General features: G+C 40.6%; 1 protein-coding gene across 1 annotated transcript in view; it reads left to right on the top strand.

Annotated features, from left to right (window-relative positions):
* The first annotated feature begins 408 nt into the window (after positions 1-408).
* Positions 409-18,892, top strand: part of cbl (Cbl proto-oncogene, E3 ubiquitin protein ligase) — a 35,881-nt gene continuing 17,397 nt past the window's right edge. Inside the window, exons 1-2 of the mRNA XM_083914052.1 lie at positions 409-1,299; positions 6,738-6,985. Of these exons, the coding sequence (XP_083770178.1) occupies positions 1,153-1,299; positions 6,738-6,985 (395 nt within the window). The 5' untranslated portion in view covers positions 409-1,152. The remainder of the gene's footprint in view (positions 1,300-6,737; positions 6,986-18,892) is intronic.

The following is an 18,892-nucleotide window of genomic DNA, read 5'->3' as shown; positions in this document are numbered from 1 at the left end:
CACCTTATGGAACAAACACAAACTCTACACTGACTGAAGACAGGGATGAGTCTTTATAGCTGGTTGCTGTGTGAGTTGCCATGGCACTATAGCTGTCCAGCTTGATTTATACTTGATTGACTTCAATAGCAACCAATCACAACTTGACTGGGGCACCGTTGTCTTTTGAGCTCATGCACACAGGCCGTGTAATTGGATCCTTACTTTTAGTGAGACATGTCAAAGCGTCCTTTGTTGTCAGGGGTGACCAAGACTCGCGTTGGGTAGGAATTCAGGGCTGCGTCCAGCATCTGTTTAACGTTTTATGAATGCTGTACAGGCAGAGGCGCGCCCCCGACTACATTCATGATTTGTGAACGCGCACAGGGAAGGCGTGGAGTTTGGATTTCGAGGGGGGCGAACGGAAAAGGAAAGGGCCGCACATACACGTCACGGGGAGAAACAAACCAAAAACACAGGGAAATGTTTAATTTCCCACATTTTTTTTATCCACCCCTGTTCCAGTGAAGCGTCCATGAAGCGTTCGCAGTTTGAGTGCAACTTCCTCTCCTTATTAGTCATCGGTGAGTGCTCTCTGTCGTCAGCCCGCAGAGGAGGGCTGACTCTGTCACACAGCCGCTGAACTTCCCGTCAAGACACAGCACAGGCGAAAAAGGGCTGCTGCTGACAAAAAGAAAAAGGGGAACGACATAGTGGGTTGCCAAGAGAGGAGAGGAAACACTCCAGTCCACACGGCTTCTGGGCAGAGAGACTGTGCCATTGTCCTCCAGCTGAGGGCGAGCAGAAACAGGTCTGCTAATTAGCCTGCGTGGGTCCCTGCAGAGAGAGAGAGAGCAGCGACGCTAGCTGCAGCACAGGGCGACTTGCACAGGGTGTGAGTGACCGAGGTGCTTGTTTTAGCCATCATTTATCTGATGCTAGGTTTACTGATGGGAGCCTTTATCCGATAGTCATCCCTCCCTCCCTATACCCCCTGTCGGACCCTGGCACGGATTCGCCACTCGGGCGCTGTCCTCGTCGGGGGGTGCCGGATCACCATCGCCCGGTCCAGCTAACTCCAGGCGGCGGTTCGGTCCCCCCCTGACCCCTGCCCCCTAGGCTGCCTCGCCTGTCTGTCTGCCGCTCTGGCCGACCCTAACCGAGTCACCGAACATGGCAGGGAACCTGAAGAAAGGCGGGGGACTCATCGGGATGATGAAGGATGCCTTCCAGCCACACCATCACCACCTCCACTCCCATCATCAGCCCGGGGCCGTGGACAAAAAGACGGTGGAGAAATGCTGGAAACTGATGGACAAGGTTCGTACATTAACGGTCAACAGTAACTAGCCGTTGGTATGGTAGCCGTTAACGTTCACTAACGTGTTCGATGCCCAGGGATGCTAGTTGGCTAACCGCAGCTAACTAGCGATAAGCTAGCTAATCTTCGCCCGCTGCGGGTCTGCCTTTGCAAACGTTAAGTTGGCTAGTCAGTTGGGAGTAGACATGATAGCTAACGTGAGCTAATACGCTAACCTAAATTGTATTATTTTGTACCGTTTGTGTACCAGACTCCCTCCCACCACCAGAGTAAAAAGACAAAGACTTTTAAAGCTGCCTAACATCAGCGTTAGCTTGCGGACAGAACAAGGGTTTCTTTAACACTCGTTGGAAACTAGCATAGTTGTCATACCGTGGTACAACTTAGCTTGTTTGACCACGTTTGAATGCCATGGTCTATCGTTAACAGGAGCATTAACTAAAGAAAGAAGAGTGGGCGTAAAGACATGCCGCACAAGAATTGAATTAAGCGGATTTATGTCAGTGAAGTGGAATTACAGGGAGCACAGCAACAGTTCTGCTGTACATTGTTGCTGAAATGTCTGCAGTCAGCTGTGTGTCAGTACCTTGGAAACTGCAACAAAGCACTGAAAAAAAAGGAAAATAAATGTGTCCATTTAACTAGGCTGATTGTGCTCGTTCACAGGGGATATTCATTTCACATCTTCACTTCTCGGAAAAAGTAGTCTGTAGCAGTTTGACCCTCAGTTTCCTGTGAGATTCACACAGCAATATAAGAGTGAATAGGAAGACAAGACACTCTTTTGTGTCTCCTCTTCCTCTTTGAGGCCTTAGTTTAGATCTGTGATGTTAAGAGACCAAGTCCTTTTTACAAAGCTATTATTAAGAAACCACATTCCATTTTATTTTGCTCCACTGTGGTAAGTTGTATGGCTGGATTGTTATCCACATTTGAAAAGATACGGTACCTAACACAAATAAGAAAACGCTGCAGCGTCAGTCTTTCTTTTATTTTTATTCTCAGTATGTTCAACACACTCAGTTTTTGTAATCCAGACAAGATGACTGAACAGCTGACCTTACACTACTTGAACAACCTGCACAATCAGGTTAGCGTTTGCAGTTTACAGTATGAGAATAATTTACCATATGACATATGACCCAGCAAAAGAGTTGAAGGGCAGCACCTTCATGGTGTAAAAAAAATAATATCTTACCTTTTGAAAAGACTGTAAGACCACAAGTATCTTTTAGACCACAAGATTATTTAAAATAGCAGCAGAAATATTCTTCAGCTCAGTTTAAAGGAAAACCACAGCCCAGCATATACTGTATAACAACACCTGTACAAAAATAATGCTGTTGGTCTCTGAAGACACCCCCCGCACAGGACTAAGTTAAACTTTATCAAAAGCACAAGGACAATTTTCGTCCTCAAAGTTTCCTGCATGATCTATTCTCAAGGTGTTCAGCACAACAAACCTTAATTATCCAATCCTTGTGTTTAAGATTTTGAGTTGAACACTTATTTTGTGATGCCCTGATCAAAAGTTTGTTGTTAGTTTAGCTACCTGCTTAAAATGAAACTTTAAAGCCTCAAAAGTTTAACCATTAGGTGTTGTAATTACTTTCTCTGTTGTGGCATTGCTACATGCTTCTGGCAAATTAGCTATTCATTAATCAAAACCTGAAGTCGTACACGAAAAAATTGTCAACTTTAGCTTATTTAACCTGACATAACCACCAGTGAATTTCAGGTCATATGCTACTCAAAGATAATATAGATATCATGATATCAATTTTGTGCCAGAGTAAACCTCAGTGACACACTTCTAAGCTTGTCTTACTGTTATAGCTGGGTGAAATTAACAACAGCTTTACCTGTTAATCATCATATCAACATTGCTAACATTTTCTTAAAAATCTTGTCTGAAATCCCCAGTAGTCTTATTGTCACAGTATGTCCCTGTCAACATGGAGGTGTATGATTGAAAGTATCAGTTTAGCTTATGTTTTACGATTGCCTCTTGCAGTTAACATAATGAGACTTACGGTTTAATTTCGTGTTTTAGCAGTCAAGTGTAGTAAGACTACAGTCATTGATGTGTCTAAAATATTGGTTAAATTAGACTTGCTTGTAAAAGCATTATTGTGCATCAAATTTTGGGGGAATTAACAAAGAGTTTGTTTTCTCAGATTATGCCAGGTGTAGAGCCACACAGGAGAGACTGAAACAGACAGAAACTAATTGGAGGAATGCTGTTTAGCTTGGAGGCAGCCAACATTTTACTCCAAGACAGCCTTGATTGACATTGTCGTACAACAGTATTGCTTGTTGTGGCCTTGTACATGTGCGTGCATGCACATGTGTTTGTCTGATTAAGAGTACAAGTGGTAGATGATAATGTTAGTGTTGTAACCTTGGTAACAGTGTTATCTGGTCTCAAACATAACCAGCATAGACCTTTTGCGTTTGTGTGTCTGGAGAAGGATACAAAAACAATGTATAGCGACAAAGTCCCCCCTCTTCTGCAGTCCCCTATGGAACCTTATTTCCGAAAGAAATATGTACATTAGTGAATGGTGAGAGACAAATCGTTTTGGATCCCGTTTGAATTGAGCCTTGAATTTAAACATATGTTTGTCGATTTAAAAGTTAATTTTGCAGGTCATGAAATTCAGTTTGTCGTAGTGGCACTTAGTTTTGCGTGAGACCGCTGGGTGAACTACATTTCTCATCTTGCACAACATACATCACATGCTTGCTCAGCTCACTCGGGAAGAAAAAGAACGAGCAAGACCCGTTGTTCGGGTGAGGAATGTTACATCCCGGTACGAAACACATAGGCATCATAGCTTCAGTGAGACATCACTCACGCGATGTTGTGCTGAGTCTTTCTTGTAGTCTTTCTAATTATGTATGTATCACTGTGTTGTACTTCTAAAAATCTGTCCCTTCCCTTTCACTATCGTACCTATTTTTTCCGAAATAAGGTCCCATGGTGGCCACAGGAAGAGGAGGGTGATGGCCTCTCTATGCACTGTCGTTACAGTGTGTTAATACTGTTCAGTAGATAATAAGGTCCCTTTAAGCTCTTATTTCTCCTTTAGTTGCATCTCAATTTGGTAATTGAAATGATTTAAATAGAAAAAATCATCAGGGCTTTGCAAGTTTTATCTTGTCAGTCTAATGCTGAATCTAATATGGATAATCCCCTAATAAAGTCTATTGTTGTAGTCTCATATCCTGGTGCTTAAAACATCCAAATTAGATCTTGTGTTATCCAACCCAACAATGCTTTATGCATTCTGAAGATCCTTGATGTCCTTCTTATCTGTAAATCTGTAAGAGTTAAGTTAGTTATACGGACGTGATGTTATTCATCTGATAGAGGAAGGAGTCCTTTAATGTTCAGACACCAATGAAGGCCCTTGTGCTAAAAACATTTTCAGTACTGCTTAAAATATCCTACTGGTCAAGTGTGACCTCATTCTTTTTGAGTGGCATTTGATACAGTGATGATGAACCAACCACTTTCAAACTGGAATCAGATATTCCTAATATGTTACACTCCCAGTATATGATGCAAGAGTCATTTGGGCTGTGGATTCATGAGATGTCAGACACCTAAGGTGTGGAGACTTTAAACGATAATAATGACCATAAATATCCATGACTGGTCAAGAAGAGATTTAGAAGTACTGATTATTGGTATCAAATAGATACATATGTAAATTAAATGCAGAAAATCCATTACCATGCAATACCTAGGGATTAAACAAGTAGCTGTGTTTTTGTCAGAGGGGTTGAGGCATAGAAATACATAAAATCGAAACTGTCAATATGTTAATATTAATTAATACTTTTGTTTATTAATGCATAAAATAAAAGTTGTTTTGCTTTTGATTATTGATAATTGATAAATATATGTGGTTCCAGCCTATGTACATTTTAAGGGGATTGATTCTAAGATCTCCTGCTAAGTTTTTTTTTAAGTCCTGTTTTCCTCTAATGACAAACCGAAGGCTTCTAAAAAGAATGGGCAAATAAATACAAACTGAAATGCAATTCCTGCCATATCTCTTTCTAACTCTCACACATTATTAGTAGACATTGATTTGGCATGGTCCACAAAAGAATGAGCCATGTCCTGTTGTTGACATGCAATTGTTCGGTCACCGTCGGAGCTGACAGCCTAGCACTGTATCGTAGCATGTTCAAATCAGGACATGAGACCAGGACTTTTTGAATGAAAGTATAGTTTTGTGCTTCATGCAAGTAAGTTAGAATTAAATGCAGTGTTAGATATGACAGCAGCTATACAGAGCAGAGTGTTCTAGGCTGCCCGCCAGTGTCTTTTGTAATGGTCAACGAAGTGAATCAGACGCAGTGCAGCAGTACAGTGAGATATGTGAGGAAAGGTTGAACATTACCAAGGATGTAACATGTATTCATGCAGTGTGGTGAATGAGCACATAGACTGGCCAATCGAAAACGAAGGTCTACATTTCCATGTTTTATAAAGCTGTCTGACAGAAGATGATCTCTCCGCTCACTCATTACACAATCCACCCCGGTTGTGTCAATGACTGATTTCAGTTATGCTGTTTGACTTTGTGTCCCTAAAACCAGAATTTTTTTTGTTTTTTAGCCTTTCATACTTGAAAAGTTTTTATTTTGTGATGCATTGCTTATATCTGAAACTTGAAGTGTCAGCTGTTCAACTTGGCAAGGCAATCATGCGCAAAGTTTGAGTAGAGATAATTTATGTTCTTGAGGAAGTGTAAACGTATCAACAGCTTCTCTTAACATGCTGAAGAAAAGGAGAATCAGACGGTCGTCCCATAATAAGGTGCAAGCATCTGTATGGGAAATGAAAAATAAATGGAGATAATTAGCTTCAATGATAACAGAAACTGATGCAGATATGCACTTGTCCTGCTCCACCTGTTTTTGTGTAGATACAAGAGGAAGTAGTATGTTGGACAGTGGTGATATAACCTATGATCATGCCAAAAGGGATTTGATCCATGAAACTCATTGCATTCCATCATATAATGTGAAGACTTGAGTCTGAAAGCTCCACCTTGACTCTGACTGGGCTTTTAAGGGCCTTTCAGTCAGTCTTTGACTTGTTGGCATTTTCCAGTCTTTTATCTGGGCTCACTGACAATAATCTGCACTAAAGATAAGTGCTCTTATACACAAAAGACTCTGTGTATTTGATATAAATAATGTCTTACTAATGTACAGGATGAAAATGCACACTGGTGGTTTAGACAATTATCTTATTTGCTTTCACTTTCTCTCACTTCTTCCACTCTCTTTTAACCTCTCTCATCACCCTCTTTCTAACTCTTCTGTCATACTTTTTTCTCGCCTACCTTACTTCTTGAACCCACTTCTTATCTCTAACTGTATCTTGTCTTCCCCCTCACATCCTCCCTCTCTGCAGGTGGTGCGTCTGTGCCAAAACCCCAAATTGGCTCTGAAGAACAGCCCCCCTTACATCCTGGACCTGCTGCCAGACACCTACCAACACCTGCGCACCATCTTGTCCCGCTATGAGGGCAAAATGGAGACTCTTGGGGACAACGAGTACTTCCGGGTATTCATGGAGAATCTAACCAAGAAGACCAAACAGACCATCAGCTTGTTTAAGGAGGGCAAGGAACGCATGTACGAGGAGAACTCACAACCCAGGTGAGTGGATACAAATATGGCAGCTAGCTTAATGTTTATCACTTAATATTAATCTCTGCTCTTCTCAGTCCATATTGGTGAGCCGTTGTGTTGAATTTCTTTAATGAACCCATTCCGAAACGGGTGAATTGGAGGTGTGAAGTCTCCGCTCTATCACGACGACTTCACACCTCAATTCATTCATTCAGTCTGAATTATTCTTGACTGCACAGGCACAGAATGCAATTGCACCAGCCCCCAGGCTGGTTGTAGCTCAACATGTACCAAAAAAAGAGGAGAGGTGTTGTGGTTTGAGCATGTGAGCATATGTGGTCAGAATGGCGCTTAATCTACAGCTGCCTGCCTGCCTGTCGCTTTGTTTCTGTGCCTCCTTATCTCTATTATCTGCTTGAACATTTTCTCTTCATGTAGCTGTCTTAGTTTAACGCTTTTTCTGTTTCTTATCTTTTTCTTTCCCTTTACATTCAGTAATCTCTCACTGTCCCTCTGAAAACAGACACACAAGTGTATTAGAAATAAGCTGTTGATCTGTTTCTGTTTTTTTGTGTGCAGGGACTTGTGGAAGTGTAATTAATGATATGCCTCTTGTTTCCCTTGTTTGAAAAATACCAAATAAGAAAAGGCATTCTTTTGAAGCCAAAAGATACAACAGAAGACCTTGAAACAAAATGGAGCTTCCTATAAGCACAGCGGTATTGTTGTGTTAATGATTAGGCTCTCTAGGGTGCAGACTAGCTGCTGGATGGAGCTGTTCTTACCTCCTTGCTTGTATCACTACAGATGCCTTTTGGCTCAGGGCATGCTTTGGGCAAATGCTATCAGACATAGTTGTAAGCTTTATGTACAGTATGTCATGGCATAGTAAGAGAGCCCTCATTGGGTTTCGCTAGGGAGTGTTTCATACACAAATGTGGGCCAGTATCAAATATTATCCCAGTAAGGATTTTCTCTCCAGTGCTGTCTCTGAAGGTTTCTATTTATCTCGCTGGCAGTGTAAAAGATTACTTACAAAAGATTTTTGTGAAGTCCAGGGGTCTTTTTTATATCTGGCTGCAGTAGCTGCTGTCTTCAGGAGCTTCAGGATTGATCTGTCGAACAATGACAATAAGTTGATGTGGAAATATTGGACACAAAACATGTGAATAGTAAAATAAGTACATTTGTTCATTATTTTATTAGACATATTAACACTCTAGAGTAGGTAAAATTGTCATGAGCAGAGTCAGCTTGCAACAGATGGCCCTCTGTGGCTCAATGTGTTTTTGGTGCTGCTTATAGGCTCATGTTATCACTTGGAAATGTATTAAAAGTCTTTGCAAGAAAACATCTGAATTGCTACAGACTTAAGTAAATGGGGAGGGAAGCTTCAGGGTATATTCAGATGTCTGTATAGCTGGTTTGAGTAGTTTTGTGTGGCAGTGTGACTCCTTAAAATCAAGTTGCACCTTACCTTTCATAGTTTCTCATCACCACAAATTTACTTTTTTTACATTTTTTAAATGGCACTAAAATGGCTCAAAATGTAGTTGCATTCTCTGAAGTTTTTTCACACTGTAACCCGCAATCTCTTGTTTGTACCATTTCTTATTTTGAGTAAATTAGGTAATAGTTTTATCTAGCCAGTCCTATGTGATACATCCTCATCGTATTGCTCAGTTCCTTAGTGAAATTGTTCTTCCTCAGCTACCATGATGGTAATCTTGCAGACAGAAAAAAGAGAGAAGAGGGAGCCGTATTTACCCTGAGCTGTTTTTTTCCGCCACTTTAACTATTTCTCTGTGAAATTTATTTTCATCATCCCTTCATTGCACCAAGAAGCTGCATAGAAAGAAATTCCTGGTTAAAGCAGAGGAAACACACACACACACACACACACACACACACACACACACACACACACACACACACACACACACACACACACTAGCCAGGCATTACACACAAAGACTGCTATTGTCTGTGTGGAGCAGGCAGTGGCAGTGACACTAACCAATGGATATCAGCCCATTTAGAGTCTGTGTAAAGTAAATTCAGAGATTTAGGAAAAAACATTATACATGTTGGAAAATGATCGCTGTCAATATGTGAAAAAATTGTAATTCATGTTATAATGAATTATGGAGATGGAGCATGGAACAGTTTGGGGGTTTTACGATTTTTTGGGGCGGGCCTGAAAACATGGCTCGATGACACACTGGAGACACAGAGACAGAAAGCCCCGCCCCCACGGGAGGGGAAACAATTCACGGCTTTCCACTGACTTTGTATTACGTGAGGGTGCCTCCTTGTCAGTTCTGTCTGCTAGCAAAAGACAGTAAAGTGCCTAAAAGCTGCTGTGTGGTGGGATGTACTACCAAGAGGGAAAAGAACCAGAAGTACATTTTTACAAGATCCTGAGTCGAAAAACAGAGCCCTTATGAATCCAAAAGTGGATACAGTCGTTAGCTCAATGCTTACATACTGTATAATGGGAATTACCAGTAACACAAAGTTAGCATCACAAACAAGACCCCATCCCAACATGAGATCCACTTCACATGCTTATGTGCTCATACTTACTGTCAAAATGCTTTAGTGTCACTTACATAACTATAGTGTAATATAGGTGTCAGTTTCTCTTCCTGCAGCTGATTGAAGCATAGATTTTTCAGACCATAACTGACAGTTGAGAGAGCGGTGTGGCCGTGGTTTCAGCGCCCCCAGTTGACACGCCCCCCATCTTTTCAGAGAAAAGAGTACTTAATTTACTTAGTTTTTATGATTTTGAAACCTTATTTTTTTCATACTCTGCTATATTTTTAGTCATTTAAATTTGGCTGTGTGGCTAATAACAAATGTTTCTGTAGTGTGGAGAACTCAAATCCCTTTTGTCATTGCTTAATGCGGACTTTAAGAATGCTATAGATTAACCCAATGATGTTGAGCTGCTAGACAGACTAGTATGTGGTTAAGCTGTAGCTGAGCTCAGCACATGGCTTTGACTGAAAAGTTGAACAGTAAGGGCAAAGATTATCTCCCTGCTTTAATGCGGAAGGAATAGTCTGAAAAGTTTACTGTGTTCAATTCAGCCTTAATTAAAAATATGAGAACACTGGGACTTATTATTTCCACCACTGTGACTTCAATCAGCATCAGTGCTTGATAGTTATTGACTCCAATGACTCCACTGAGGCTTAATAGCTTTTTCAAGACAGGGTGAAGGATTTGAGTGTTTCATGAGAGCCCTGAATGCAGCGTGGGTGGATATGCTGTGTTGTGATGGCGCACAGGCTTCTCTGCTATGTCTTCCCTAGAGATTTAGAGCCTCTATTTATCCAGCCCCCCACTCCCATATGTCCCACACTGATTGTTTAGTTTTAGAGAGTTGAGGTAGTGCAGCAAAAGCTTGGGTTTGTTTTTTTGTGGAGAAACCATCTAAGTCTTCAGAAGTTGAGATTTGTGAATAAGATGTGCCGTATACTTAGTTTTTTCATGTGATAAATGGGGTGGAGAGAAAGAAAAGGGTTTTGATGTTCTTCACAGTAGAACAGAGAGATGAAAGCGAGTCTACTGTGAGCAAGACTTAATTATTAACACTAACAGCCCATATTCTGTCAGAATCAACACAATACAGTCAGCACTTCCTGCTTGTTTGCTGCACTTATTTCCTCTTATGACTTTACACAGCACAGCCGAGACATTTTATGGTCTCAGAGTTGACAAAGACCAATACAGAAATTAGTTGGGTTTTAAAAAAACACTTTTTTCTTACTCTCCACCAAAGTTCAGAGTAAACAATCTTTTCCCTATCAGGGTTTCCAAATAACTGGAGCTGGTCCATGTGTCCTGGAAGATTTCAACAAATTTAGGTCAAATATGATCTGTTTAATGAGCTTCAAGTGAAGCTGTAAGTTTGTATTTTCACTAGTTCCAATTTTCAACCAGCTCCGTCATCGCAGTGTATGCAGACGAACGGCACCCTGTTGTTTTATACAATGATAATAAAGATACTTGACGTGATATTAAGGTCACTGCAAAGACACAAATCCAACTGAAAATTAACAAAGTATCCCTTTTTAAATAAATGATAGGCATGCTATATAAAGTGACATCTTCAAGGCTTGTAGATTTGTATTTTTATTGAAATGTTGGTTACTTTTGCTTACACATTATATTTCAAGTAAAGTAAGTCCTGTCATCAAACTCACATGCGTAATAATACTATTATTAAAAATAAATAAATACATATTATGCTAGCCTACCTGTGCTGGGAAGTAAACTATTTTCTACATATTCTCAGATAAAATAAAACTGAATAAAAGATTTTTGAAAACAAATACAAACATACAAGTAGGCCTATCTGGCTCAGTAGAGACATGTGGTAGTTGTAGTGCAACGCAGTATATGACTTCTGCATTAACAGAAGCAACTACTGAAGAGTAACTGTAGTCTCTTGATGAAAATGTTTGCTAAAATTAGATTTGGTGAGTTGTTCTGTGTTGAGAAATGAGCGTCTTCTGTTGAGTTGCTTTTTGCTCTAACAGCTGCTTTGTCTATAGCCAGTGTATTAATTTACTTAGGAAACCAATATGTTAAGCATTACACATTCTGCAGTTCCAGAACAGAGTTATACAGTAGAAGGGTTGATCAATGTATCCTCAATAAAGTCTTTAACCCCATCCATGGATCTAACCGGATACTGCTTTGACCTTACTGTGAGAGTCTGTTTGATCGTCTTCCTGGGCTAAGCTGCCATTGCATCCTGACCACCGCAGATAGGTCCAGCTGGTCACAGGAAGTGGTGGGCTCATAGGTTGCAGGGTGATGCAACTGCACTGTGGGACAGTCTGCACTGCATTGTGAAATGTTTGTAGATGTGTGTTTATATATCTCCCACAGTCTAATAAATGTTATATGTTATCTTTAGACACCTAGTCTACACTTAATATTGCAGTTATCATGTTTGTAATTTTAATATTTTTAATAATTAATGCATTAATCGATAAAAAAGGTTGGTTGCAGCCTTACACATTAATGCGGTTAACACGTTAATTAGTAGTTCGAAGATTATTTTTTGGCAGTTTTTCAAGCCTTTATTATAAAGAACTAACAGGAAATGGGGTAAGAGAGAGAGGGTGAGACATGTGGCAAGGCAGCCCCAAATAAGCAGTTTAATCCACATATCTTCTCGCCATATATGTGGAGTGCTACCCCTTTTTCTTTACATGCTTCCATCATCCCTTTGCACAATAGAAAAATGCATTGCAGACATCAATGAACAACTTCCTCAAGCTACTACTCATTCAGCCTTTTCTGCAGCTAAACTGCAATTCGGGCTTCAAAGGTGCCTTTCACTCAATGGTTTGGATCTATTTCTCTTTACTCAACATGACAGATGTTCTATAAATGTTTTAGTAATTACTGCTGCGTAAAATATGCATACTTGTGAAATTAAGAGATTTGAATGCACACAAAAAAATGCTAACTGCTAAGAGAAATGCTAGGTGTGTTTAACTCCACAAAGTCAAAGAACTGTGTTTTTATCTCTTTCTGAAACATAGTAGTGGTGAAACTTGCATGAGGTCTTTCTTTGAGTGGGTCGGGACAGGTGCTTGGCACTGTTGTGTCTAATGCCACCACACCGTTACTGGCTACGGTTGCTGCTTGTCACAGCACCTGGCTGTCTGTACTTGTGTTGTGGATATAAATCTAAAAGTTTATTTAGAAAAAAGATCAGAGCATGAAATTCATTTTGCAGCTGTTTACAGTAAAGTGCTCCTGTGTCATCAATGATTTACCTAGTCATCCCTTTGGGGACAGAGAAAAATATGCCATTGTATGGTACAGTGCATGTGGTATTTGCAAATGTCATTTGATGTTGGTTCACCAAGAGAGCCGCATCCTAAAATACGTACCAGACGTCCATGTAAAACAAAGGTGTGTCTCTGAGTAGACAGTGCTTGGCCTTGACTATCTGAAAAAAAACCATCTCATTGCAGCTATGATACTGTAGGAAAAGTCTGTTTGTAGTATGGGATGGAGCCATGAGGAAATGCAGCAGTGCATGACAGTGATGTCAGATGTAATTGATTACAGGACAAAGTTTGCATGGATGTCAGTCATTCCTGTTTGCCAGTAGCTGCCTGGCCATGTTTAGTTTGATCATGTAGCTACTCCCACTCATGTTTTAAAACCCCAAAATATAGGCACGGGTTGTTTCAAAGATTAAACTGGTTGATAAGTTTGGTTAGTTTCATGTGGACAGATCATGGCCTGTCCATGTGTACAGTATAGTTCTTGAGTTTTTTTGACATAGAGAGTGGTCTGCTGCACATGTTTCTCTGCTGGTCTACAATTGGATTTTACCTGAACTATTGTTTTCTTGCAGAATGTGTCCTCTGTTTTCAAACTGTCTAAATAAAAGATGTCGAAGTTGATAAAAGAAGAAATGTGTTGCTTCACCACAGAAGTGAAACACTTTTTTTTCAAATACCTCTGTTAGTAAGTAAGTCCCTTATCTTTTGTTTACTCATGCATCTTACCAGTATTGAAATAAGTCAGACTCAAACCCTGAAATTGTGTCACTCCCAAGATGATTTAATGCAACTATCCTCAAATCGAAGGCAGGCACAGTGCTGTTTTGTACTACTGCTGTTCTCTGCATTCACTCTAACCGAATGTTACTCTCTGTACAGAAGCGGAGGAATTGGGTGAAATATATTGCCTCTCTCTGTTGTGCCACAGCATGGAGCCTTAGCAGTTAGCTAGTTGGTTGTGATGGACTTGGGACTAAAGTCAGGGAAGCTGTTAGTAGTTAGCCTAGCAGTCATAAGGCTATCACTGCTGGCAATGGAAAACACATTTTACTCTTCAGAGGTTGAGGGTGTTTCAGTTTCAATTACATTTGTACACACGTACACACACGTACGTACACACACACACACACACACACACACACACACACACACACACACACACACACACACACACACACACACACACACACACACACACACACACACACACACACAGGAATAGCAGAACATCGTGGTCATTTATGTCACTGCGTTATCAGTGAGAAGCCAACTCAAGTAGTCCTCACACTATTAGATTATGGTGATTAGCATGATGCAACCCACTAGCTTTTCTGCCCCCCGGGGTACAACAAGCACTTGCTGTTTATGCACACAGAGATAAATGAGCTCAGGTATGCACAAAGATATGGCTAAACATCTGTGTAGAGAGGATTAAGCTAAAACAATGCTGTTGTCTTGACAATCTTTGTTGTTTTTCTTCACAATAATCTGACTTTAGGCTTGTCTAATTGACTAGAAAGATAAGACCTTTAGAAGATTAAAGTAAAAATGCACATCTGGAGAAGTTGGTTTGGACTTGGCACGGATGCAGAGCTGTTTTTCTCTTTGTTTGTTTTTTATTCAGGAGCTTGTGTAAGGAAGCAGTTAAGCATGTTTGGGTTATTGCTTAAGTGTAGTGTGTGTATGTGTGTTGTGTTGTGTGCTGTCATGGCTGTTTCCTGATGGAGATCTGGATTGAAGCCAGTTCTGGAGAGTTAAATTTATAAAGTGATGAAGAGCAAAATTGTAAGCCCGAATTTCAAACCCATGGTGTTTCCCAGTACAGCCACTACATGTATATTTAATGTCTGTGAATATTTTTTTCTGTGTAAGCATTCATCATATTATTAAATGTTATTATTAAATGTCCAAAATAGTGTTAACCCTGGCCCAACACAGTGGGTGCTCCCTTTCCGTTTGGATATGTGTCACGATGATCTAAACACGCATGCAACTGCAACTTCATTTCACCTGCTTCCTAACGGACTATCACACATGCACCCACAGTAGATGTGTTCTCATGTACAGTGAAAAGGACATGATCTTTGTAGACAGGAGGATGGGTTTGAGCTATTGCAGAGACAGGACAGTTCAAAGTAAAGGACTATTTGGACTATTTTATATAAAGGTGCTCTACTTGAAATACTGAAAAAAAGAGTGGGGATTGCCTCCACACAGCTTTCACCCCAATATGTGAAATACTGACAATTTTCACAGCCCCATGCACTTACATGCACACACGGCTGGATCGTCTATCACAACAAACAGAGTAACTCAGATTACAACAAACACAGAGGGAGTGTGACTTAATTTATTGCCCAGGACGCCATTACTCCACGATAGCTTAGCTGTTATATTAATCTTCTGAATATTGAGTATAGTGCCTTTAAGGTTGTTGCTTTTTTTGTTGACGATTCCCAACACTGAATCATTTTTTAAACTAAGCAACCACAGGGTGACATACTGGTAGTTTGTTTTATCTTCATAATGTGCATCCTCATAATATCATGTGCAATATGTCTATTCAGTTGGAATAACTGTCCTGTAGCATACTGCACAGTAAAAAGTGTGCCGAAGTGCTGGAAGTCACATCATGTTATCTGTAGTAAATGCCCTTTCACATGCACTGATTGACCTAATCAGAGTACTTTGACTGTTTCAACTATTACCATTAATATCTGCAATATTTAAAACTGATCCACTGACAAAAAGGAAAATGAAGAAGTTTTTGAAGACGTCACATAATAGTTTCATAATAGGTCTGCAGAACTCTCTAATTCAGTGACTTCTGAAAAATCCTCATATTACTGTACATTAAAATGGATTCCATATGTTTTTAGTGATCCGGAAGCGTAAAGAACACAAGTCTTTATTTTGCAAGTCTTTATTTTGTAAGTGCAGTTCTTCTCGAGGTACTTGGTTCTGATCTAACTTAGTTCATCTTATAAGTTGTTGAAAATAACTTTTGGTAGCTTTGTTGCAGGGCTCAGTTTGTGTTTGATCTGTATTTCCCTTTAAGCCTTGAGCACAAAAGATAATACAGCTGCATGATGATATTACGGCTACTTGTGACTCTGCCAATCCAGACAGGCTCTCATTCTGTAAGGCTGACCCCTGCTTGCTGTGCTGTGGTGTATTAGCGCAGTGCGGGGCTGGGTGGCTAGCTGCGCTACTTTATCACAGCCAGCAGGAAACAGGAAGGGAGCAGCCAGCTGCAAGGTCAGAGGTCAATCTATAGCATGAGGGGGATGGTGGACAAAAAAACTAGTGTTCAGAAAAAAGGGTTTGGCATGTTGCCATGCTGGTGGTTAAGAATGAGTAAGAGATGGAAAGAGCAAACACTATAGACATATGACAATCCAGAATAGGTCAGCATACCTTTGTCTGTACGACTGTAGCCCACTGACTTTGCATTATCCATGTTGGTACGGCAGCTTTAAGAGCAGCAACAGATGTAGGAGCGATGGATACTGCCCACACACACACACACACACACACACACACACACACACACACACACACACACACACACACACACACACACACACACACACACACACACACACACACACTACTGAGTACAGAGCTTTTATTGTAGGATGGAGAGGGAGAAGGACTGAGAGAGACGAAGAGATGCTAAAACGGATATCGGCTTGTCCTGCTACGTAGGAGATTAGATTTGAACCTGTATCTGAAGTCCCAAAATAATATTCAGCCTCCCTTTAGTAAAGCTTTCACTCTCATTCAGACAGAAAGACACAACAAAGTATCATTCACTGGGCAGATCTCCTGCCAAGACCAGAGAGCTGTGATACCCCGTGAGCTTGATGCCAGTCAGACCGGTCTCTGTCTCTTGAGTCACACATACAATATGGATGTTTGCTCTGAAACATTGCGATGGACATTTTTTATTGACATTTTTGACAACTTGTGCAAGAAACACATCCCAATAGACACTCAGGGAGTGAGAATCCGTAGAAAACTACTATGTTAAAATGTAACTCTTTTTTTCTTTACACTGGAGCCTTTTGTGTACAGTTCAATTTTCCATTTGTTTAGAAATGTAATGTTGGAAATTAAAGCAGCAGAAAAGCTGAGTATACTTTAATATACTTTTTATTTATCACAAGTAATATCATCATTGCATTATTTAACATTATTGCATATTGCATATTTTATTTAATCATGCAGCCCTGACAGAAACTGTGACCTGAAGTGAGAATCTTCAAACATATCATTGGCATATGTGGGTGAATTAGAAATTACATTTAATGGTGGGTTTGAAGAGTAAGAATTTCTAAGCTTGAAGTCTCAAGTAGTCACCCATGAATGTTTTAAGCTGAAAGACGAGGGGAGTGGATAAGTGGATTCATAAGACGGTAAACTAACCTAGATGTGGAAATGAAAGCTTTCGGTGGGGAGATATTAACTTGAAGTGGATACCTGTCTTCATATGAATACCTTGTCGATGAATGCAGAGCAGCAGGAAGGGGGGTTGTTGTAACTTGGATAAAAGTGCAGGTTGGGGAGAGATTGGCAGGAGAACGGATACGACTGCAGCTTTAAGGCTCGACCAGTAGGGTCTAGGGAGAAGAAGAAACAAAGGAGGACCTCCTGCTGAGATGGTGGCTGCTGGAGAAAACACACAGACATGCAGTTTCACAAACACTGTGATGACACTGGAAAGGGAAGATGCTCACGACTATGGCTGCACGATCTCCTCCGGGATATGCCAAGAGTAGTTGAAGGTCTCATTTTCCATTGCATCACTGATGAGGGTATCCCTGACTTCAAAGATAGACAGCCCCCACATCTAACTTCAAGTCTTTTGCTGAAGATTTCAAGTGGGCAGTGCAGTTCAGAAGATTAGACATCCAGCTACAAGAGTGTCGCTCTTTGAGGAACATTTACTGCTGAGAGGATAATATTGTACAGCGCTTTTAATGTTTTTTGCAAGCGTTGCATTTTCTCTTTCTGATTCTTGTCTGCTGCCTCTGAAGTAAACTGTCACACTAACAAGCACTGGTCTATTCTGGCAGGTTCTCAGCGTACACTAATCTTATTCATCCATCTTCAGTCACTGTCCTCCTTCCTCATTCAGTCTTTCCACTCCCCTCTCACTCCACTCATAGGGGGCGTAGTGTAGTGTAGGGCAGCTGCAGTGTAGCCACGCTTTCATTGCCGTCTCTCTTGTGCATGTCAATTCACCCTGCCCGACAGTCAAGCACAATCTCCCTCTGTGCTGCCTCATAAATTATGTCTTTCTCAGCATAACACTTGCTATAATGGTGTTGCAGGGGTATGGTGACATTGCGTGGCTACGTTCTCTCTTTTTTTCCTAGCCCTCCCCACTTTTGTCTTCCTCATTTAAACTCTTCTCCTCATCTGGCTTATTCTGTCATCTTTCTTCCTCCCTTACTTTTCCACCCTTTCCTCTCCTCTGAGTCAACCAGTCTTTTGCAACTGTAATTAGCTGTATACTAGCATATCATGGCCGCTACATCTTATTCGCTCTGATTTGTATGTGTGCGACTGTGAACACTGCTGTGTTGTCTCCCTGGACCTGTGACGAGTTCTGTAACTTGGAAGCAGTTGAGGACAATTCTCAATGGGAGAAAACACCTAACAAAAACCTGGCCTCATGTAAAATCTCTGTAATTCTTAACGCCATCTGTCTTACTGCATATTTTAGAAACTGTAACGTGTTATTCTTATGGGAAGTGTACAGTTTACGTTTGACTCTTGTGGGGTTTTTTTTAAGAGCTAAGGCTTAGCATTCACATGGCCTTCTCATGTGTGTGTCAGAGCTTAATTGAAGAGTCACTGAGTTTGCCTTGTGAAAAAACAAGTAAAAAAGAATTTAGGGTTACTGTACAGCTAGTCCAGCGTTTTTCCAATCTGGGAAGTTGAAACCAAATCACACCAAGCCTTGGCTATTACCATTCAGTAGGTCCTCATCTACAACCACCACCCATGATTTTACCCAACAACAGATCTGGATTGATTTTTCTCAACTGTTTTTGTTTTTATCCAATCTAAACAATAATAGCATACATCACATATAAGGAAATCT

Source organism: Echiichthys vipera (genome assembly GCF_963691815.1).
Source record: "Echiichthys vipera genome assembly, chromosome: 5".
NCBI lineage: Eukaryota > Metazoa > Chordata > Actinopteri > Perciformes > Trachinidae > Echiichthys > Echiichthys vipera.
The sequence above is the reverse complement of the archived record's forward strand: the minus strand, read 5'-3'. Positions and strand labels throughout refer to the sequence as shown.